The sequence below is a fragment of the Gossypium arboreum genome, chromosome 11 (assembly GCF_025698485.1).
Source record: "Gossypium arboreum isolate Shixiya-1 chromosome 11, ASM2569848v2, whole genome shotgun sequence".
Lineage (NCBI taxonomy): Eukaryota > Viridiplantae > Streptophyta > Magnoliopsida > Malvales > Malvaceae > Gossypium > Gossypium arboreum.
Window position 1 is genome coordinate 75,296,646 of NC_069080.1, and position 23,863 is coordinate 75,320,508.

The window sequence follows — 23,863 nt, forward strand, 5'->3', positions numbered from 1 at the left end:
GTACACATATGATGTGAAAATCTTGGAATTTATTGTTGATTTGGTGCAAGAATGACTAAGTATAATCGGCCATATGAGTGCTTGATGCTATATTATAAGTATTGAGCTACAATATGTAAAGCATTAGCTAGTAAAATGTGTGCCATTCATGTGTGGTGTTAAACATGTAATTGGCCTCAACATCAACATGCATAATCGGCCATGAATGAGTACCTAAGAGGTTGTGTTGTTCGCCATGAGTAAGCATGTTGAAGGCTTTGTGTGTTGAGTCGATTCATGAATTCCGTACTTATGTGACTTTAATGTCTAGTGAATATATGTGGGCTAAGTGCCTTGAGTTCTTCTTTTCGATACTCAAATGATTGAATCAAATTATTTGTTAAATTAAGCTCAAGAGCAAAGGGGGACCAAATCCGATAAAGGGAAGGAAAAAGTAGTCGAATAGCCATCGGAATCGTTCGACAACATCCGAGGTAAGCTTTCGAGTATCGAAACTTAGATTTTGATTCGATTGAATGAAGTAATAAGCAATCGAAATTGTGCCCTTGTATATGGCCATTGAGCCGAAATGATATTTTTGATTAAGTAAAATGTGCATTAAAGTTTGTTATGAAATTGAAACAAAGATGTGAATGAATGTGCGAATTGTGATATCCGGGCTAAGCCCGAAGGCAATTGTGCGACCAGATATCGGGCTAAGCCCAAGGCAATTGTGCGAGCTATGATATCGGGCTAAGCCCAAGGCAATTGTGCGAGTTGTGATATCCGGTTAAGTCCGAAGGCATTTGTGCGGGTTACCATAATCGGGCTATGTCCCAAGGTGTTTTGAACGAGTAGCTATATCCGGATAAACTGCGAAGGTATGTGATTTGAAATTTATAAGCTGCTGGAAAATTTTCAGTTAATGCACTTGTGAAATTCCCAACAACAAGGTATGTTTTGTGTGTGCTTTGCACACTATGAGTAAGTGCGTATGAATATTCGCTCTAATGATAAATGAGCTATCGGCATTAACTAGGCCGTTATTTGTGTATGAATATAAGAGTTGGGATTGTGAAGTAAGCATGTCTTTGAGAAATTGTGCATATGAATTATTGTTTAGCTACTTGAATGCTATGCTTTGGTTGTGTGTATATTATGGCTCAAAACTTACTAAGCATAAATTGCTTACTCCGTTTCTTTGTTTCTCTGTTTATAGATTTTGCTCGTTAGCGATCGGATTCGGGATCATAGAAGTTGAAGTCAACCACACTATCAAAGCCCCTTTTTGGTACTCCTTTAGTTGAGTTCGGATATGGCATGTATAGGACTACCCTTGGTTGTTTTTAAGTACTTGTGATGTATATGTGTACGGCCATGCGAAAATGGTTCGTAATAGTGGAGTATGGAATTAGACCATTTGTGGTTTGTAATTATATTTGGTTTCATGATGTGATTATGGTTTGGAATGAGAGAGTTGGTCACATGATCAGCCATTGGAATGGCTAAATATGATCATATGTGGACCTAAGTATGACTAGACTATAGTTGGTTCATGGGAACTACAATATAGGTAAAGCCTACCTTAAAAACAGATGCTGCCAGCTGCAGTTACGTGGATGTGGAAAATCACCAAAATTTGTAGGAACAGTGTTAAATAGTGAATAAATTATGTGATCGAACCTTGACGAGTCTATTTTCTTATGAAAGTAACGAAAAGATCATATGAATAGTATACCGAGAGATATTAAAGTTCTCGTGAGACAGGGACAGAACGGTTTCTGGGTCCCCTGTTGCGACTTTGAAAATTTACCATAAATTATCAAGAATGAATTAGAAGTCATGCCTTATATTTTCAGATTCCTTTTTGAGTCTAGTTTCATTAGAAATAAATGGAATCAGTATTTAAACCCTGTACAGAGAGATATTCAAGTTGTAACGTGCGAAGGTCAGTGTAGTCGACCCCTGTAACATGGGTGAATTTAACTAATAAACTGTACCAATTGGCCCGACCAAAAATTCTAGAAATAAATCCATGGATGGATATATGAGTCTAAATTCAGGAAAATTTACGGAATCAGTTTCCGAGTTGTGAAACTCGAGATATGCTTTTAAGGCGACAGCGATGCAGTTTTCAGCTTGCCTGGAATGTCAAATTGGTCGGTGCCATAAGTGGTTTTGGCTTGTTAGCCTCGTGTCCGACAATCGCAACGGTCTCGGATTTGGGGTATTACAATTTTATTGGTATCAGAGCTACGGTTTAGTCGATCCTAGGACTACCGTGATATGTTTGGGGTCTAGCTATACATGCCATTAAGTGATAAATTTATAGTGTGGTGATTTCTGACAATTTGAGTTTGTGTTTGTTTATAGCAATGGATCCCGATCCCAACCGAGCAATAGCTGATGATGTGGAGAGTGTGGCGCTGTTCAGCGCAAGGGACAGCGCCGGCGGACTCTCAACCTATTGCCAGCAATCCGAATGATGAGGCTAAGCAAGCCTTTTATAGTGTGATGAATGATTGGTTTAACCAATATATTCGAACTAACACGGCTGTTCCACAACCTCCATTCCCGACTAATGCAACCCCCGCACCTACAATACCTCCGGTAACTGACCAAATAAGGTCAAGTAAGCCCCCAGTCGACAGAATTCGTAAACATGGGGCCACTGAATTCAAAGCTACGGATAGCGACGATGCCGAGCAAGCTGAATTTTGGTTGGACAACACTATCCGGGTGCTCGATGAGCTATCTTGTACACCCGATGAGTGCTTAAAGTGTACCATCTCCTTGCTACGCGATTCCGCCTACTATGGGTGGAGTACTCTGACTTCTGTTGTGCCTAGAGAGCAAGTAACTTGGGAGTTCTTTCTAACCGAGTTCCGAAAGAAGTATATCAGTCAGAGATTTATGGATCAGAAACGAAAGGAATTCCTTGATCTTAAGCAAGGTTCCATGTCGGTTACCGACTACGAACGAAAATTTGTGAGGCTTAGCCGGTACGCGCGCGAGTGCATTTCTTCAGAAGCTGTGATGTGTAAACGCTCAAGATGGATGAACGATGATCTAAGTCGTATGTTGGCATTTTGGAAATCCGAGAGTTTGTGGCTCTTGTCGAGCGAGCGTGCAAAGCCGAGGAGCTCAGTATGGAGAAAAGAAAAGCTGAAGTGGGAGCAAGGGAGTTTCGTAAGAGGTCTTCGTGGAAGCCCTTCCCACAGTCATCAAAGAAATTTAGAGATGGCTTAGGCCGGTCTAGAGACATTTCGGCCTTTTCTAGACGAGACCGCGATCGACCCCCCTATGGGCACGCGAGTCACTTCGATCGCCAGTGTTGGCAATGATCGTCGAGACAGAACAAAGTGCCAATATTGTGGCAAGTGGCATTCTAGGAGTTGTAGATTCCATGACCGCTCCTGTTACAAGTGCGGATCAGTCGATCATTTCATTAAGGATTGCCCGAGTTTATCTGAACAAAACGTAAATCAAAGTGGGAACCCGGGTGCTACCACAACTCGAGGTGGGCCACCTAGAAATATGGGCAATGCTAGTGGCGGTCAGAGAGGATCTAGAGATGCTACCATCAGATCCGAGGCTCGTGCTCCTGCTAAGACTTGTGCCATACGCGCACGTGAGGATGCTTCCTCGCCGGATGTTATTACCGGTACTCTTACTCTCCTTTACACTAATGTGATTGCTTTGATTGACCCTGGTCCTACTCATTCTTATATATACGAAACCTTAGCATCCAGTAAGACTTTGCCCATTGAGTCTACTGAGTTTGTAATTCGGGTGTCAAACCCCTTGGGTCATTACGTGCTTGTGAACAAAGTGTGTAAGAAAAGTCCCCTAGTATTTCGAGGTTCTTGTTTTCCGGCGGACTTGATGCTTTTGCCATTCGACGAATTCGACGTTATTCTTGGTTTGGATTGGTTGACCATGCACGATGTGGTTGTAAATTGAAAAAGCAAGACCATTGATCTGAGGTGTACGAATAACGAGATAATTCGGGTTGAGTCTACGGACTTAAAAGGGTTGCCAACTGTAATATCAGCAATGTTGGCCCAGAAATACGTAAGAAAGGGGTGCGAAGCATACCTTGCGTATGTTTTAGATGACAAGGAGTTAGAAAAGAAACCCGAATCTGTGTCAGTGGTTTGTGAATACCCGGATGTTTTCCTCGAAGAATTGCGGGTTTACCACTGTTCGGAAATAGAGTTTGGCATTGAATTGGTACCGGTACCACTCCAATTTTGATAGCTCCGTATCGTATGGCACCAACGAATTAAAGGAGTTGAAAGCTCGATTGCAAGAATTGGTGAATAGAGGTTTTGCTCGCCGAGTTTTTCACCTTGGGGTGCACCGGTGTTGTTTGTGAAAAGAAGGGTGGAACCATAAGGTCGTGCATCAACTATCGTCGACTTAATAAAGCGACGATAAAGAACAAATATCCGCTATCACAGTAGCGATGATTTGTTCGATCAACTGAAGGAGCCTCGGTGTTCTCGAAAATGGATTTGATGAATCGGATCTTGGACCATATTTGGATCGGTTAGTAGTCGTGTTCATTGATGACATCTTGGTCTATTCAAGAAATGAGGCCGAACATCTTGAACACCGAGGTTAGTGCTACGAATCTTATGGGATAAGCAATTATATGCTAAGTTCACAAGTGTGAGTTCGGTTAAGAGAGGTTAGCTTCTTGGGACATGTGGTATCTGCGACGGGTATTCGAGTCGACCGAACAAAATTTCAGCCATACTTAATAGGAAGCCTCAGAAATATTACGAGGTTCGGAGCTTTTTGGGGCTTCTTAGGTTATTACCGACGATTTGTAAAAGGTTTCTCAACGATAGCCACGCCAATGACGAAGCTACTCCAAAAGGATGTTAAGTTCGAATGGACGGAGAAATGTCGAAAAGTTTCGATCAATGAAAACTTATTTGATGAAGCCCCAATTCTAGTGCAACCCGAATCGGCAAAGAGTTTGTCATCTATAGTGACGCCTCCCTACTTGGGTTAGGTTGCGTATTGATGCAAGAAGGTCGAGTTGTGGCCTATACGTCGAGGCAATTAAAGCCACATGAGAAAAATTATCCGACCCATGGTCTCGAATTGGCTGCCATCGTATTCGCCTTAAAGATATGGCGACATTACTTATTTGGTGAGAAGTGCCATGTGTATTCGGATCATAAAAGTCTCAAATATTTGATGACTCAAAGAGACTTAAATCTGTGATAAAGGCGTTGGCTCGAGCTGTTAAAGGATTATGAGCCCGGGAAAGGCGAATGTGGTTGCGGATGCCTTGAGTCGTAAATCATTTTTAGCTTTACGAGCGATGAACGTGCACTTGTCCGTTCGATCCGACAATGTGTTAGTAGCTGAATTGAAAGCCAAACCATTATTGATACGTCAAATTCGTGATGCTCGAAAAGTCGACGATGAGCTGGTTGCAAAACGGGTGAGTGTGTTCGAACAAGGAATCGGAGTTTCAAATCGATGATGACGATTGTTTGAGGTTGAGAATCGTCGTGTGTTCCAAAGAATTGAACATATTTTGATAATTCGAAAGAAGCCCATTGTAGCCGAATGGCGATCCACCCGGGAGTACGAAATGTACAATGATTTGAAACGTCGGTTTTGGTGGCATGGTATGAAACGAGACATCTCGACATCGTTTGAGGTGTTTAATATGTCAACAAGTGAAAGCGGAACATCAAGTGCCTTGAGGATTACTTCACCGATCGCGATACCGAGTGGAAATGGGATCGAGTCACAATGGACTTTGTATCCGAACCGCCATTGTCGTGAGTAAGAAAGATGCGATTTGGGTCGTTGTAGATAGATTGACTAAGTCGGCTCACTTTGTCCCCGTACGTACGGATTTTTCAATGGACAAACTAGCTGAATTGTACGTTTCTCGGATTGTGAGATTACACGGGGTGCCTATTTCCATCGTGTCGGATAGAGATCCGAGATTTACCTCGCAATTTTGGAAGAAGTTGCGAGAGGCTCTGGGTACGAAGTTGCATTTCAGCACCGCCTTTCACCCCCAAACCGATGGTCAATCTGAGCGGATGATTCAGATACTTGAGGATATGTTAAGATGTTGCATCCTCGAGTTCAGTGGTTCATGGGAACGATATTTGCCTTTGATTGAATTCGCTTACAACAATAGTTTTCAATCAAGTATTAAGATGGCACCTTACGAGGCCTTGTGCGGGCGTAAATACCGTACACCATTGTGTTGGACGGAGCTCGGTGAAAGCAAAATTTTCGGGTGGACTTGATTAAAGATCTTTGAGCAAAGTGATAGTGATCCGTGAAAATCGAAGATAGCCTCCGATCGTCGAAAGTCGCACGCGGATCTGAAGCGTAAAGACATCGAGGATCGGTGGGAGATAAAGTGTTTCTCAAGGTTTCGCCTTGGAAAAGATACTCGATTCGGCCGTAAGGGCAAGTTGAGCCCGAGGTTCATTGGGCCATATGAGATATCCGGCGAGTCGGTCCGATTGCATATCGTTTGATTTTTGCCCCTAAACTTGAAAAGATTCACGATGTCTTTCATGTTTCGATGCTTGACGCTATAGATCTGATCCGTCAGACGTAATTAGTCCATCGAGGTTGAAATTCAATCCGATGTGAGTTATGAAGAAGAACCGATTCGTATCCTAGCTCGTGAAGTGAAGGAGTTGCGAAACAAAAGGGTTCCGTTAGTAAAACTGTTATGGCTCAAACACGGGATGGAAAAAGCTACTTGGGAACCCAAGAGCCCTATGAAAGAGCGTTACCCAAACCTATTTACGGTAAGATTTTCGGGACGAAAATTTCGAAGTGGGGAGAGTTGTGACACCAAAATTGACCCTAGTCGGGTGTGGTTTCGGGACCACAAAACCGAGGCATAAAAATAATTTATAATTTATTTTGATGCCTATAATATGTGTTAATTCATGTGTGACATTTTTGATGTTTCGATTTAGAGTTATAAATGTGAATTTCACTAGAAAGGACCTAGTAGTAAACTTTGAAAGTATGATGGGGAAATGTGTGATGACTAGTTGATAATGCATGCAAAAATAAGGGATTTGCATGTCAAATTCCCCCCCTAACATGAAGTGGCCGGCCATGACAAGAGGGTATGGGCTAAACATGTCATGAAACATGTTTTGTTGGTGCATTAGGGTGAAATAATAAACAAAGGTGTATGGGTGATAAAAGAATGAAAAAAAATGTGTGTGAGTGTGGTATTCCCCCCTTGCCGTGAGTTGAGAAAGAAGGAAGAAAAAAAATTGTTGTGTTCATCCTTTCTCATCTTTTTGGCCGAAAATCATAAGGAGGAAGAAAGGGATTTTGCTCCATTTTGGTTTAAGAAGAGAACTAGAAGGAGATTTGGCCATACTTGTACCAAGATTAAGGTATGTATGAGGTTGTGTCATGAGTTTCATGCATGTTTTAGTTGCTAACTTGATGTTCATGTTAGCCCATGGTTCAAATCCTTGTTGTGCCATGGAAATGGTATTTGGCCAAGGTTGATATTGTGTTAAAGCCATTGCATGCTAAATGTGAAGCTTGTTGATGATGCATGTAATGAAGGATTGACTACTCTTGAAATTTCTTTTAGTATTCTTGAGTAGGACATTGAATTCTTTGTTTAACCATGACCAAAGTTAAAAGGGTATGGTTGTGATGTATTCGCCATGGTGCATTCATGAGCATGATTTATGCTTGTTACTTGATTGGTAAAATTTGTGTTTGGATGGGTATGAACCCCTTGAGATTGACCTTGCACCTATATGTGTGTATATGTTTGCACATGATGTTTTGATTATGAAGTAAGTGATAAATATGTTTGTTTAAAGAAGAAAATGTTGAAGAATGGTTGTGAAATTGCAAGTACATTCGCCTAGTACACATATGATGTGAAAATCTTGGAATTTATTGTTGATTTGGTGCAAGAATGACTAAGTATAATCGGCCATATGAGTGCTTGATGCTATATTATAAGTATTGAGCTACAATATGTAAAGCATTAGCTAGTAAAATGTGTGCCATTCATGTGTGGTGTTAAACATGTAATTGGCCTCAACATCAACATGCATAATCGGCCATGAATGAGTACCTAAGAGGTTGTGTTGTTCGCCATGAGTAAGCATGTTGAAGGCTTTGTGTGTTGAGTCGATTCATGAATTCGTACTTATGTGACTTTAATGTCTAGTGAATATATGTGGGCTAAGTGCCTTGAGTTCTTCTTTTCGATACTCAAATGATTGAATCAAATTATTTGTTAAATTAAGCTCAAGAGCAAGGGGACCAAATCCGATAAAGGGAAGGAAAAAGTAGTCGAATAGCCATCGGAATCGTTCGACAACATCCGAGGTAAGCTTTAGTATCGAAACTTAGATTTTGATTCGATTGAATGAAGTAATAAGCAATCGAAATTGTGCCCTTGTATATGGCCATTGAGCCGAAATGATATTTTGATTAAGTAAAATGTGCATTAAAGTTTGTTATGAAATTGAAACAAAGATGTGAATGAATGTGCGATTGTGATATCCGGGCTAAGCCCAAGGCAATTGTGCGACCAGTGATATCGGGCTAAGCCCAAGGCAATTGTGCGAAGCTATGATATCGGGCTAAGCCCAAGGCAATTGTGCGAGTTGTGATATCCGGGTTAAGTCCGAAGGCATTTGTGCGGGTTACCATAATCGGGCTATGTCCCAAGGTGTTTTGAACAGTAGCTATATCCGGATAAACTGCGAAGGTATGTGATTTGAAATTTATAAGCTGCTGGAAAATTTTCAGTTAATGCACTTGTGAAATTCCCAACAACAAGGTATGTTTTGTGTGTGCTTTGCACACTATGAGTAAGTCGTATGAATATTCGCTCTAATGATAAATGAGCTATCGGCATTAACTAGGCCGTTATTTGTGTATGAATATAAGAGTTGGGATTGTGAAGTAAGCATGTCTTTGAGAAATTGTGCATATGAATTATTGTTTAGCTACTTGAATGCTATGCTTTGGTTGTGTGTATATTATGGCTCAAAACTTACTAAGCATAAATTGCTTACTCCGTTTCTTTGTTTCTCTGTTTATAGATTTTGCTCGTTAGCGATCGGATTCGGGATCATAGAAGTTGAAGTCAACCACACTATCAAAGCCCCTTTTTGGTACTCCTTTAGTTGAGTTCGGATATGGCATGTATAGGACTACCCTTGGTTGTTTTTAAGTACTTGTGATGTATATGTGTACGGCCATGCGAAAATGGTTCGTAATAGTGGAGTATGGAATTAGACCATTTGTGGTTTGTAATTATATTTGGTTTCATGATGTGATTATGGTTTGGAATGAGAGAGTTGGTCACATGATCAGCCATTGGAATGGCTAAATATGATCATATGTGGACCTAAGTATGACTAGACTATAGTTGGTTCATGGGAACTACAATATAGGTAAAGCCTACCTTAAAAACAGATGCTGCCAGCTGCAGTGACGTGGATGTGGAAAATCACCAAAATTTTTAGGAACGGTGTTAAATAGTGAATAAATTATGTGATCGAACCTTGACGAGTCTATTTTCATATGAAAGTAACAAAACGATCATATGAACAGTATACCGAGAGATATTAAAGTTCTCGTGAGACAGGGCCAGAACGGTTTCTGGGTCTCCTGTTGCGACTTTGAAAATTTACCATAAATTATCCAGAATGAATTAGAAGTCATGCCTTATATGTGCAGATTCCTTTTTGAGTCTAGTTTTATTAGAAACAAACGGCATCAGTATTGAAACCCTGTACAGAGAGATATTCAAGTTGTAACGCACGAAGGTCAGTGTAGTCGACCCCTGTAACATGGGTGAATTTAACTAATAAACTGTACCAATTGGCCCAACCAAAAATTCTAGAAATAAATCCATGGATGTATATATGAGTCTAAATTCAGGAAAAATTTACGGAATCAGTTTCCGAGTTGTGAAACTCGAGATATTCTTTTTAAGGCGACAACGATGCAGTTTTCCAGCTTGCCTGGGAATGTCAAATTGGTCGGTGCCATAAGTGGTTTTGGCTTGTTAGCCCCTCGTGTCCGACACCGGAAACGGTCTCGGGTTCGGGGTGTTACAGAAAATTATTAAGATACTTAGTGCATAAAAACTCATAAAAGGGATGAAATTTGCCATAAACAGAATACTGCAGCAACACTGATGCGAGTTTAAAAATTTATTAAAAATCATAGAAATTGAACTTGGTGATGGACTACATATAAAATTGAAGCTTATTATGTCTAGTTTCACATGAAACAAATGAAACAAGTAAAGGAATTATATGTTAGAAGATATTTGAATTTTAGTGAAACAGAGTCATAGCAGTTTCTGAATCCCCTGTTCCAACTTTAGAAATTCACCATAAATTGTAAAGATATAATTAGGTGGTGTATTTTATATTCTCAGAATCCTTATTGAGTCTTGTTTCAGGAGAAATAAACCTCATAGTCATATGAATTTTGTACAGAAAGAAATATGGTTCGTAGTAAACAGAGGTCAGACCAGTCAAGTCCTGAAACAGGGGTAACTTTAACTAATACTAATTGGCCCTACCAAAAATTTTATAAAAAAATTAGTAGATAGGTATATGAGTCTAGATTCAGGTAAAATTTACGGATCTTGATTTCGAGTTTCGTAACTCGAGATATGATTTTTCTTGTGACTGTGATGCAAGTAGCTTAAAAGCTGTGAATGTAGAAATAAATAATCCAAAGTTCTAAATATGTTAAATTAAGCTTAGTAACACCTCATACTCGACTCCGGCGACGGTCTCGGGCGTGGGGGCGTTACAGGTAGTGACATGTATATGTGGCTATATAGGTTGTTTTGGTACAATATGACACTAAACAAAACTAAGTTATTAGGTATTTTATCAATAGGTATCATTTTGGTATAATTAGAATGGTGTGAAAGTGACTTGTGGTATGTTTTGGTTTATGATTGAATTAAGTTGATATGCTAGGAATAGATCAATGTTGACATATTTTAGTTGTTGATGTTTGGACATAATTGCAGTGTCCATGAAGGGCACCTTGGTGGGTTGTTTTTAGGGCATTAAAATGGTATGTTTATATTGAATTGCTTATGCTTATAATTATGGTATGTTTTAAGATGATATTGAACTAGATGTGCATGTTTTAAATGTGGTAATGTATGCACATTTAGATAGGTTTGTATGTTTGTATTTGAGGTGCCTTGTATGGCATATTGGTTGAATGGTTTTGAACTTTTGAATTGATCATTTCATGTTGGTTTTGGTCATATTTTGATGCTTTGAATAGGTGTTATAAAGGCCTTTAGATGATTGCTTGAACTGGTGATTGAAATGGTTTGTTTTTGGGCAAATTCATGTCCACACGGCCTGAGACACGGGCGTGTGACTCATCTATGTGTGATACACAACCAAGTGACACGGCCATGTGTCCCCTGTAGGTTTTCAAGCATGCAAGTCAAGATGTTACACGGTCTAGCACACAGTCTGACACACGAGCGTGTGTGGCTATTTCGAGAGTTACACAGCCTGGCACACAGGCGTGTGGCTTAGCCGTTTGGCCCAACTCAAAGAGTTACATGGGTGAGGACACAGGCTAGGACACTGGCCTATGTCCCTATTTTGGTTGTTACATGGCCTGAAACACAAGCGTGTGTCTTAGCCGTGTGAGTCACACAGCCGTGTGACCCTTGCAGTCTGATTTTTCTAACTTTTTCTTATACTTTTTGATTGTTTCCAATTTGATCTCGAACTGTTCTTAAGGTATTTTTAGGGCCTCGACTGATCGATTAAGGGACATTATGCATGTGATTGAATGTTTTAGATTAGGATTACAATAATGTATGAAATAAATGTTTTAATGTTATGTTTGTACGATAATGCTCTGTAACCCTATTTTGGCGACGGATATGGGATAGGGGTGTTATAAGGTAGATAACCAAGAAATAAGTACTTTCACACAAAGTTACAACACTTGAAAGAATATAGAAAACTTAACCTAAAAGTGTGCACAAGAAATATTTAGTAAAAGATTGAGAAAGATTGAAAATTGAGTTCTTGGAAGTTAGGCACTTATTTCTTGTCTTTGTTGACTTCAATGGAGAGCCTTGACCTTGTATTTAAGTCCTCTAACAATCTTATGGACGTTTGTAGCCGTTAGAAACAAAATGGAGTCGTTGCAACCATAAAAACAAGCATTAAATACAGTCTGCAGCTTTGTTGTATCAGTAGAAGGAAACTTGTATCGATTGAAGTCTTTCCAAAATATGACCATTGGGCTCGTGCTATCGGTATAAGTTCTCTTGTATCGATAGAAATTTAAGGGTTCCATTTGGTATCGGTAGAACCCGTTAAAGTATCAGTAGAACCCGTCAAATTATCAATAGAAGTGCAGGAGATGCTGAACTTTGGCTACTATCTTGGGTTCCATTTGGTATCAGTAGAACCCGTTAAAGTATCAGTAGAACCCGTCAAATTATCAATAGAAGTGCAGGAGATGCTGAACTTGGGCTACTATCTTGGCTTGTTTCTATAGAAATCCTCAATGTATTAGTAAAACTCTAGTGGTTTCAACTCATATCGGTAGAAGCCATTAGAGTTTCGGTAGAAATGTGGGAGAGGTTGAACCTTGGCTACTGTTTTGACTTTTTGTGATAGAAGTCTTCAAGGTAGCAGTAGAACTCTGAAGATATCAGTAGATCTGATCAGGGTATCGACAAAAATCCGAAGCCAAAACTACGTTGCTTATTGGAATGCATTCTACCAGTAGAATACTATAGCCTTTTCAAGGTCGTTTTCATCTTGAATTGTCCTTCAGACTTCAAAAAACTCATTAAAAATCAAGTTAATTCAAGGCCTTTTAAAAGTTTATTTTGTCCAACACTTTCAAAATAATTTTTAGGATTTTGCAAATTTAAGTAGGGAATCTTTAATATTCTTTTGTTATATCAAAATACTTGAAAATTTTCAACTAATGATATTTTATAATTTTAATCAATCATAATCTATAATCGGTAAATTTTTAAGTGATAAATTTGAAAACAAAATTAAATTACTTAAATATTAAAAATTTTATATTATTTCAATTAAATAATTATTTAAATAATAAATAAAACTATTTTTCATTATTTAAATAATTTGAAAAATATATATCCAAATTTACCACCTAAAATTTAAAAATATTAAAATTTCTTACATTTTCAAAAAATTTAGTACTTTTATATTTTTATATTTATTTTTTGTAATTTTGTAAATCTTTTTATTTCTTAAAGAAGTTTGATAGTTTCCATAATTTTAAATACTTTTCTTTTGTAATTTTCTGCATTTTTCACAGATTTTTAAGGCTTTGACGTTACAATTATGTACTAAACTGAAAATATCTAATATCAAGAACCATAGTGAAGACAGTATAAATTATGTTTAAACCTTAAATAAACATTAGATTGGACGAGCTTGATAAAAGATAAGAAAATTTTAAAACTTGCGCTCCCAATAATCCCAAGGGTGGTATATATTCAATAATTCTTTTACATGAATATAGAGTTTTGTAATGGAAAATAAATTCCCCATTTCAAATAAATTTTGTTACCGATAAATTTCTTTTGAAGTTCATATATGGCCATAACAGTTCTTTTTTAAATGATCTTGAAATCTTTTGAGTACTGGAATAAATTCTGATACATACAAAATTATTTGCCTCCTCCAAGTATTGCCCTGTTCCCAAAAATAAAATTGGCAGAATATTTAAGCAAATTAAAGAAAAAAAACAATAAAAAAGTGAACAAATATCAATTATCTTACATTTAGCTCATTGTGTACCAATCTGAAATAAAAATAAAAATAATCTGAACCCAGTCAAGACAATTACCCTAAATATATATATGTGCACTGAAGCAAACATGAGGAACCGAAAATAAAAACCCCACATCGAAAAATTTGCAAAACTCACTTGATAATGTGAAAGCTGCTGAACTTCAATCAACCTTTAAACTTCGCTTCATATTCATGGGGTTGCTGCAATAGTTGATCAAAGTTATTAACTAGGAAAACACATGTAACCAGCAAGTCCTCCATATACTAAATAGATTCAACCACCAGAAAACATTACTAAGACGACAGATAAATTAAAGACCAAGGTCCGTTCAAACTTCAACCAGGAATTAAGATAACTATGAAAGTATTACTAGACTGGAAAAGAAAAGCTAAATGTTTTTCATTGTGGAAAACGAATTTACCATAAATAAGGCTGATATTGATCTGCCTGCAAACCATCTCATGTGCATTGCACGTTGAGCTTTACCCGCTGCTTCTGTTGATTCAAATCGAAGATAGACACAACCGCCACTGTTTCTGTAGGGAAGAAAAAATGACAAGTGTTAAAAGAAAGAAGTTTTCTGTTAAACTGCAGATGGGAAAATGGCAAAGCAATCTTTCTTTCCTCGTAACAGTTTTCATTTGTTAATAAAATATGTATTGGGTAATCTTACAAATTGAAATGATAAACCAAAAAAGCTTTATAATACAAAATAAGATGCCATTAGTCATTGATTGTCAGCTACAGATATTAACCAAGTTGCTGAATGACTGCATAATGTCCATAACTTGCACAGAAATAACATTACTAACAGATTAATAGATGTAAAAATATGTGATTATCCCCTTCCTCAACATTGATACAACATTTGCCCCTTCATAAACAATAAAGAACAGATAAAATATATTTATCCGGTTCTGGAGTACACAATTATCAAGCCAACTAAAAAGAACAAAAAATTGCTGTAAAAAATGAGTTTATCCAATGCAATAGACAGTCCGATGCTTACTTGTCCACATAAATATGCTTCACCCTGCCATATTTGCTGCATTCTTCTTCAACATCCTCTTTAATATCCAAATCAAAATCAGGTTCCGTCTGAAATAGAACTTAAAAAGAATATCACTACATTGTATAAGGAAGCAAAAAAGGAAGAAGACAAGAAGTAACACAGAAATAGCATTTTTAGAAACCGGAAAATCTAAACCTCAGTTGTAGGATCAAACATATTCTTCAACAGCAAACACTCGCTGGGCTGTCCAATAGGTTCAAGGGCTGTAGTAGACATGATTGGCTGTAGAACCGGTGCTGGATATGCCCCTTGGCCATTGACAGGTAATGTTGCCTGTTGATTTGGAGCAGACCCATTAACAAGGGGTACTCCAAGAGAGCTCGTAATGCTGTAAAACAATCACATTAGATATATAATATGATTAAAAAAAGGAAAAGACTATCTGAAAGTACAAACGAACCTTGTTGCAATACCAGAGCGATCCAGTTTCTGCATAAGCAACGCTCTTGATTGTGCGTTCAAGGCCTGGATAAAAGTTACGCCAGTTAAGCAAAAAGAAAAGTGATAAAACAATTCCTCAGCACTATTACTAGAATGAGACAAACTGCGAATTAAAAACCAGTATTCATAAATACTACTATAATAAAATGAATTTCAACTTACCAAGCCACCGCCCTCATCATCATCAAAGTCTGCAGATTTTGCTGTAGTATCTTGGGTAACAACATGATCTGTAACAGATGAAACCTACATCCAATTTTGACCACAAAGCCATTAATACGATATAAGCCAGTTGTAGTTTTTCTTTTATTTTTTTATTCCGCTACAGTGACTGAAAATAGAACACACAACTGACACTGAGATTACACTAACATAACATACAATTTCATGAAATTAACAAGCCTACCTTAATGGTTCGACCAACAATCTCCAGTTTCCCGTTCAAGGCACTTTGAGCTGCTTTTGCATGTTCAAGTTGAGCAAACTGTAAAAAACAAACAGCCAACAAAGAACATGCATGGTTATTATTATACAGAAAAATGAACATAAAAGCTCAAGTCTTCAGCCATATCTAACCTGGACAAACCCAAAACCTTTGCACTGCCCAGTCTCAAGGTCAAGTGGTAGTTGCACAAGCTCCACAGGTCCAAAAGGTTCAAATATCTGAGCCATTAACATAAGAAAAGGGTTTGAAATGAAAATAATGTAACTTAAAATTATTAAACACTAAAACTGGGTAATATGAACATGGAAAAGGTTCAAAGAAAATTAAAATTTCAAAAAATTCACGTAACCCCTTCCAATTCTTTTCCTAAGAAACTACTATTAGAATGTACTTTCCTTTTAATAAGAAGTTAAATTTGGAAAAGTTTAGAGAACACCAAAATATAAATGCAGTAATTCATAAACCAAATCAAAGAATGGTAACTTCTAATTTTGCTGATAAGCTAATGATCCTATTACCTGTCTAAGCTGCATTTCTGTCATATTAAAATGCAAGTTCCCTACATATAGTTTTCTATCAACAGCTCCATATGGTCCAGCAACACCACCTGCGCCTGCACCAGAAGTATTGGACTGAACAAGATTCTTTTCGGCCTCTGAAGGTTTAACCATCACAGGTTGACCAAGAAGCAGTTGACCAGACAATGCGATTGCCATTGGCACAGACATCACATCATAAAACTCAATGTACCTGCAATTTTACCAGTGATAAATTAGTTTCTCAAAATATGAGAAATAAATACAACCAAAGTTTATGTCAAAGTGATGCAGGGAAAGAAAAACTATTGTGCAGGGAGCTATTCTGAGCAACTTTTGTTGAATCTGAAGTCTGATGCAATAAAAAGGTTAGCTCAGCATAACAATCAGAAAGCAAAATAGATTTCTTACACCAAGATAACAAAACAATGATAATCAAACGACACAAAGGACTCAAAAAGGAGGTTAAAAGATTAGCATGTCCTTTTTGATTTTAACAGAAAGTAAAGATGGCATAGATAACACCTTTAGCTTAGATTATACACATGGAACAAGAAACAAGATGAACCCGCAAAAAAAAAAACAAAAACAAAAATCATAGATGAACAACATCTCAAACCCTCCAGATAACCAAAAAAATGAAAAATAACATATTAAAGGGAGAAAGAAAAAGCCTAGCAGTGAGTCAAGTCACGAACAAAACCACTTTTAGATTAAACCGTATGGACCATCTTAAAATTCTTATCTGTACTACTAACAAGTTGAATAGAATAAGGTACCCATGTCCGTAAGCTGCATTTAATGCTAAGAAATTTGAAAGGTGAGGAATAGAATTCAGGTTTATGTCATCTAATATGCGAAAGAAGCATGAATTGATTAAAAATTGAGAACTATTCCCATCAATCCTCATCATTATAGCATTGCAAGTGCATTTAAGAATACAGTAAACCTTGATTCTAGTACAAAGATATATTTCACACAACTGCAAAAGGAAGTCTAATTTGCTCAACATAAAGGCACATACCCAACCCCCTTTGATCTTCTTGAATTTCTATCCATGATCAGCCGAACATCCCTCACCTGAAAATAGTAAAGGAAAACAGATATGACATCAAACATAAAATAATAACCTAAAAGATTAAATATGCGGGGAGATCCCAGACTTTCAAGCTTCCTGATGAAACACCTATCAAGGAGTGTCCGCAAGATTATATCGTTTAACATGTGCTTTTAACTCACCCCACATATATAGAATGTTGAGACACAAGAAAGTCATAATACTACTCGAAACTGAAGGCAGAGGATCATATACTGCAAGAGGAAGCAGATGAATCTCAATAATGTGCATTCACATCATTCTAAACATTGTTTTATGCATTAACTTAAAGTTATTATCAGAAATGCATAAAGACAAATGAATTTGAAGGAATATAGCAGATTATGCAAAATGATATTCCCAGTATGCTAAATTCTAGAAATTGCAATAGTGAGTTATTCTAAAGGAAATAAACATGGTATTTCAAGTGTACACAAACTTCCAAAACATTACATTAACATTTTCCCAGATAAATTAATGTGAAATCTTAGCATGCTTGAAAGAAGTTGTTGATAATTCATAGAACAACCAATGTTGTCAAGGGCGAAAGGTGCATCTAGGTACTAGAACCCTTATATTGCCTCAGGCGCAAGGCTCAAAGATAAAAAGAATGCTTACTTAAGCTATGTAATGCCGTATAAGTATAAGTGCATGTTTTTATATGTGTGTATGATAAGCTTAAGATATACAATCATCATGACAATATCTCTAAAGAATGGTGAAATTTATTTGCAGAAAATGCAAGTATTTTTTGGTCAATATGCATGGTTCTTTACAGTCCCATGCCTACTGTTGAATAGGCAAATATCAAAAAGAGGAGAGTTTGATGCTATCCCCTTTTTACCAGTAAAGCAACATCTAATGAAAAAAAGAAAAATAAAATAAAGAGTAACTTCGACCAGGCAAGCTTTTTTATGCATATTGCCCTTAACAAAAAGTATGCCTAGAAGCACCAAGTGTGTGCCTGATCAAATGCACCTCGCTTGAAAGGGTATTGAGGTGCTTTATTATCAAGCACAAGGAGCAAAGTGTAGATACAATACTGACTACAACCTTCACAAAGAAATAAAATAACCAAGTTAAACCCGACTAACCTTGCCTGCTTTTGAGAAGAATTCATAGACATCTCTCTCAGTTGCTTTTAGAGGCATCTGTCATCAACCAATTCAAGGTGAACAACAATTAATAAAAAGTGAAATTTAAAAAAAAAATGCATGTTGATACACATAAATATTACATTTATATCTTACAATACTTTGAAGATGAAAGCAAAAATAGCAATGTATCTACCTGATAAGCAAAAACAGTTCTCTGGTCCCTCTCAGGATCAGCCTCAGGCTCCACTGCATCTTTCTTATCCTTAAATCTCCTGAAACATCCATGTTCATGAGATAATTCAGGATGCCACTAAAATCATGCTCTAAAAAAGAAAAAAGAACCATCTGCACAAAATTACTAGACATTGCCATCGACATCCTACCAAAAATGCACATACAAAAGGCATTACAGTTCTATAACTCTAAAGGATACAACTAAGGAATCCTCTCACCCTATTTCTTGCATATAAATTTACTCCAAAAAATGAATTCTGAAACATCATAAAATACAATAAACTTCATCCCTAAGGGGTGAGCAGTGAGCACTTCAACCATGTTTATGTGCTTAGATCATGACAGACAATATAATTGGATGGTATAAACACGATGCAAAAATGCATGTTTAATTGAACTTAGCAGTCATCTAGTCATTTCTACATCTGCATAAACATTACAATACTTCAACATAGGTGCCCAGAAATTCATTTTGCACATATAATGTACTTTTTAAAAAATTACCTGCTATCTCTGATGTCAATTTCACGTTCCCTCTCTTGATCGCGTTCACTCTCGTGTCTCCTCAACCTACTACTGCTTCTCTCTCTCCTATCTCTCTCCCGCTCCCTCTCTAGCTCACGATCACTCTCGTGCCTCCTCGACCTACTACTGCTCCTCTCTCTCCTATCTCTCTCCCGTTCCCTCTCAATCTCACGATCACTTTCGTGCCTCCTCGACCTACTACTGCTTCTCTCTCTCCGGTCTACCTCCCTCTCTTTCTCCTTTTCCTTCTCTCTTTCCCTCCTCTCTCTCTCCTTTTCCTTCTCTCTCCTATCCCTCTCTTTCTCCTTATCTTTTTCTCTTCTTTCTCTCTCCCTTTCCTTCTCCCTCTCTCTGCTACCCCTCCTCTCTAAATCCTTATCTCTATCTCTCTCCCTTTCCCTATCCCTGTCGCGGCTGCTTCTATGGCGGTCCTTATCCCGATCTCGCCTCTCCTCGTCGTCCTCATCGCGGCCGCTTCTCGATTTCTTGCTGCTCCTCTTGCCCTCATCATCCTCTTCCTCTCTATCTCCATCTCTCTTCCTATAGCTTCTCTCGCTCTTATCCTCCGATCCTCCTCTGTCTTTCGTCTTCTTCGGATCTTCCTGCTCCTCAACGGTTTTTTCCAAATACTCGTACTCGTCGAAATCCATTATTTTGTTTCAAAACTTCCGAGATTTCACCTCTTTTTGTTGAAGGTAATAAAGTTGGAACCTCGAAATAGGGTTTTGTTGGGGTTCAGCTGTCAATTGCAAGGGTTTGGTTTAATTTGGGTCCTCGAAATCTGGGAATGGGACTTGGGTGCAATTTGATAAAATTGCGTGGGCTTTGAGAGAATTTACCAAGAAGTTTGAAGAAAGATTGAAGAAAAGAAACGAGTAGAAACAAAGACAAACAGCAAGTGATTCCCTTTTCCACAGCACATTCACCGGATACGATATGTGTGAAGTGTGTGAAGCGTACGGAATCTATGGGCTTCCAACTTCGTTGTATACAATATTGGGTATGTTATAGGTTTCTGACAATAAGGGTTGGCCTGTGTTTTAGGAAAATTTGTTCGTCCTTTTTGTGTATTTGTTTTAAAAAATAATTTGATTAATAGAAAATGAAATAAAATTAATGTAAAATAAGTTTTTTAAAATAAATTATCCTCTTAAAAGCGTAAGTTATTTTCTGTAAAAAATTAATTTAAGTTAAGCTTAATAATATTATATTGATAATAAATTTTATTTTTATTTTTAAAATATTTAAAATTATTAAATATTAATAAAAATATTATATTTTTAATATTATTAAACATATATATTTTATTATTTTATTATATTGATAATAAATTTTATTTTTATTTTTAAAAATATTAATAAAAATATATATCTTTCAATATTATTAAACATACATATTTAATTATTTATATTTAGTTATATAATAAATTATTTTTATAATTAATATAATTTATTAATAAATTATTTAATATTTTAATTTTATTTTAATAATAAATTTTAAAAATAATAAATTTAAATAATATCATTCAATATTATTGAAAATATTCAATACTAATATTTTAATAATAAATATTTATTACAATTATAAATATGTTAAAAATATTTTTTTGGAGAAGAAAGGTTAAAATATGTCGTAAGTCTATATAGTATTCACAAATTTATAATTTAGTCTCTGTACTTTTATTTTTAATAATTTAGTCCGCCTACTTTTCAAATTTGAAAATCAAGTTCAATCGTTAACTTTTTTTTGTTAATTTTATTGATGTCACATTTTTAAATAAAAATAATCACTTGATAGTCTTATAACTAAAAATGACGTTGTAATAAACTTAAATTTTAAAAATATTTTTAATTTAAATTTATAGATATAAAATAAACTCAATTAAACAATGAAAAGATAAGAAAATCTCAAATGTATGTTTGTTTTATTTAAAACAATTTTATGAAATATTTTTAATAAATCATCAAATAACGTAAAATATTTTACACAAATTTATCTAAACACCAAAAATATTAATTTTTCCAAGAAAGTAAGTCATTCTCCGTAAATCATTTTCAAGTGAAATAACAGACCCTAACTTCAAACTCTATTATTATATAAGAATAGTGTGATTGTTTCACATAAATTGATTTAGGCCTCAGTTTGATAGATGATTAAAAATATAAAAAAATATGGTAAATAATAAGTAGATAAAATTACTTTATCATTGAAAGGAGAATGTTTTCAATTTATTTATCAAACAATCTAATTATATTCAGTAATTAATTTTAAAAATATATTAAACAAATTTTATAACTTAAATTCAGCACTCAAATTTTCAACATTTATTTTTTAACATTTAATTTTTCAATTTATCAAACAATACCTTATATAAAATGTTTTTTTTTGCATTTTATTGTATTTGATTCATTAAAAAATTGACCAACAAAATATTACTTGCAAATGAATGGAAATTAAGCTTTTCCTTTCTTTTTTATTTTTATTTTTTTAATTGAGTTAATTTTTGAAAAACATAAGTTATTTTTAAAAGAAGTGTTCATTTATGGGTTTTATTTAAAATTAAATTAAATTAAACATAATATTATTATATTAATGATAATTTTTATTTTTTATTTTAAAAATATTAAAATATTAATATCAAATATCATTTTCTTTTAATATTAATCTCATTACATGTTCTTATCATATTTGCTCTTTTTTCATACAATATTTAGAACTACCCATAGCCCTTCCCCAACACTTAAATAGGAAGATAATGTGCTTCAGCGCACTTGAACTCGCTTCCTCCTGCACTAACAAAAATATCGATGTCAATCAAGTTAACACTCAATCGACAAATATTAAAATGTTGAATAATATCAAACATACTTATTTAATTATTTATATTTAATATAGTAAATTCTTTAATATTACAACTTTACTTTTAATAATAAATTTTAACAATAATATTTTTAAATTTTAAATAATATTTTAAATATTATTGAAAATGTTTATATTAATATTTTAACTATGAATAAATATTACAGTTTATAGATATTTAATAATAAATAAAATATTAATATTTAATAATATAAATATAAGTATTTGTTTAAATCATGATTAACTTCATTTATCCATTCCAACTCTAATGTGTCATTATTCACTTTCATATATGTAATTAGTTTTCTTAGCCATTATTAAGTGTGTATATCAATTAAAATGTACTAAAATTTTCTAATTTTTATATAATTTTTGTGAATGATATGAGAAAAATTCAAATTGATTATTCAAGAAATTGTTAGAAATAATAAGTGAAACAATAATTAAAAGGAATAAATCTTAAAATAATACATAAACTTTGGTTTAATATGCATATTTATACATAAACTTTTATTTTATGTAATTTTATACATGAAATTTTGATTTGATCCAATTCTCACAAATTAATATATTATTGATATAGCGCTATTTTATATTTATATATTGCATACAAAAATAATTATATTTATCTAATATATAAATAAGTTGAAGTATTTATTTCTTTAAAATGTATGATGGATATAAATAAAAATTATTTTATTAAAAACAATTTTTGGTAATTATTTTATTTAAATAAATTTTAATTTTTCCAACAGTTTTAAACCTTTTTACAAGCTTTAAAAAACATATTTTTTGAAGTAATTCTATGATTTTATTTATGAAAAAGTCCCATATTTATTTGAGGAAATAGTTTTAAGTAATAATTTTAAATTAGAAATTTTTATGTTTAGCACCTTTAAGACATTGATTAAAAATTAGAAAAAAATGTTTAGAAAATAATGGATTATTTGTAAAATTTTGGGAGTGACATTTTTTATATGTAACGAAATAATTGTTTAGAAAATATATAAAAATTGTTTGGTGACATGTTTTTAGGTGGGATTTTTTGTTTCAATATTGTATTTATTTTCTCAAATTTCTGGGTGGAATGTATAGAAGAATGGTTAAATAAGTTTAAATATGTCGTTTTTTTTAATTGGTTAAAAATATTTTTTTTTAATTTAAAGAAATAGGTTGATTTTAGAGAGAGTGTATGAAAGTGCATCCAATTGGACAAATTTTCTACTGACATGTCAAAGAAAACGTGCCCAGCTAAAAGTGTTTTCTAAAATTTCTAAAGAAAACGTATCCAATTGGGAATGTTTTCCCTGACATGTCAACACAAAACTCGCTTAGTAGGAAGCGATTTCACACTCTTTCTCCAAAATCGATCTATTTCCCTAATTTTAAAAAAGAAGATTTATTTAACCAATTAAAAAAATCAGCACATATTAAAGCAAAAAGTAAAAAGTAAAAAAAAATAAATTGTATTAGCGACAAATTCAAATTGTTGTATATAATTATCATTAAATATTTTAAAATTATTTATTTTAATTTATTGATTTTTTTCAAAATGTTGTATTTTATTTTAAATATATATTTATTTTAATGCATCCTACGTCGTTGATGGTGCGCATTCTAAGGGACAAATACTTTCCTAATACAAGGTTTTTTAATGCTCAGTTAGGTTCCAAACCATCACTCGTTTGGAGGAGCATCTAGAATATCAGGAAATTAATTGAGATGGGGCTGAAA

At 34.9% G+C, this 23,863-nt stretch overlaps 1 protein-coding gene across 2 annotated transcripts; it reads right to left on the minus strand.

Moving 5' to 3' along the window:
* Nucleotides 1-13,503: 13,503 nt before the first annotated feature.
* On the minus strand, nucleotides 13,504-20,278 carry LOC108473984 (uncharacterized). 2 transcript variants are annotated; one of them, XM_053021195.1, is made up of 14 exons: nucleotides 19,250-20,278; nucleotides 18,705-18,783; nucleotides 18,509-18,565; nucleotides 17,343-17,398; nucleotides 16,301-16,532; nucleotides 15,914-16,000; nucleotides 15,744-15,821; nucleotides 15,500-15,583; nucleotides 15,297-15,361; nucleotides 15,032-15,224; nucleotides 14,834-14,922; nucleotides 14,246-14,360; nucleotides 13,960-14,024; nucleotides 13,504-13,724 (listed from the first exon to the last, which is right to left on the minus strand). In XM_053021195.1, exons 1-13 carry the CDS (start codon nucleotides 19,918-19,920, stop codon nucleotides 13,989-13,991), a joined length of 1,842 nt encoding a protein of 613 aa, XP_052877155.1. In that variant the 5' UTR covers nucleotides 19,921-20,278; the 3' UTR covers nucleotides 13,504-13,724; nucleotides 13,960-13,988. The 2 variants fall into 2 exon arrangements, with proteins under 2 accessions (XP_052877155.1, XP_052877156.1); XM_053021196.1 differs by lacking the exon at nucleotides 13,504-13,724 and adding an exon at nucleotides 13,754-13,833.
* Between the last annotated feature and the right edge of the window lie 3,585 nt (nucleotides 20,279-23,863).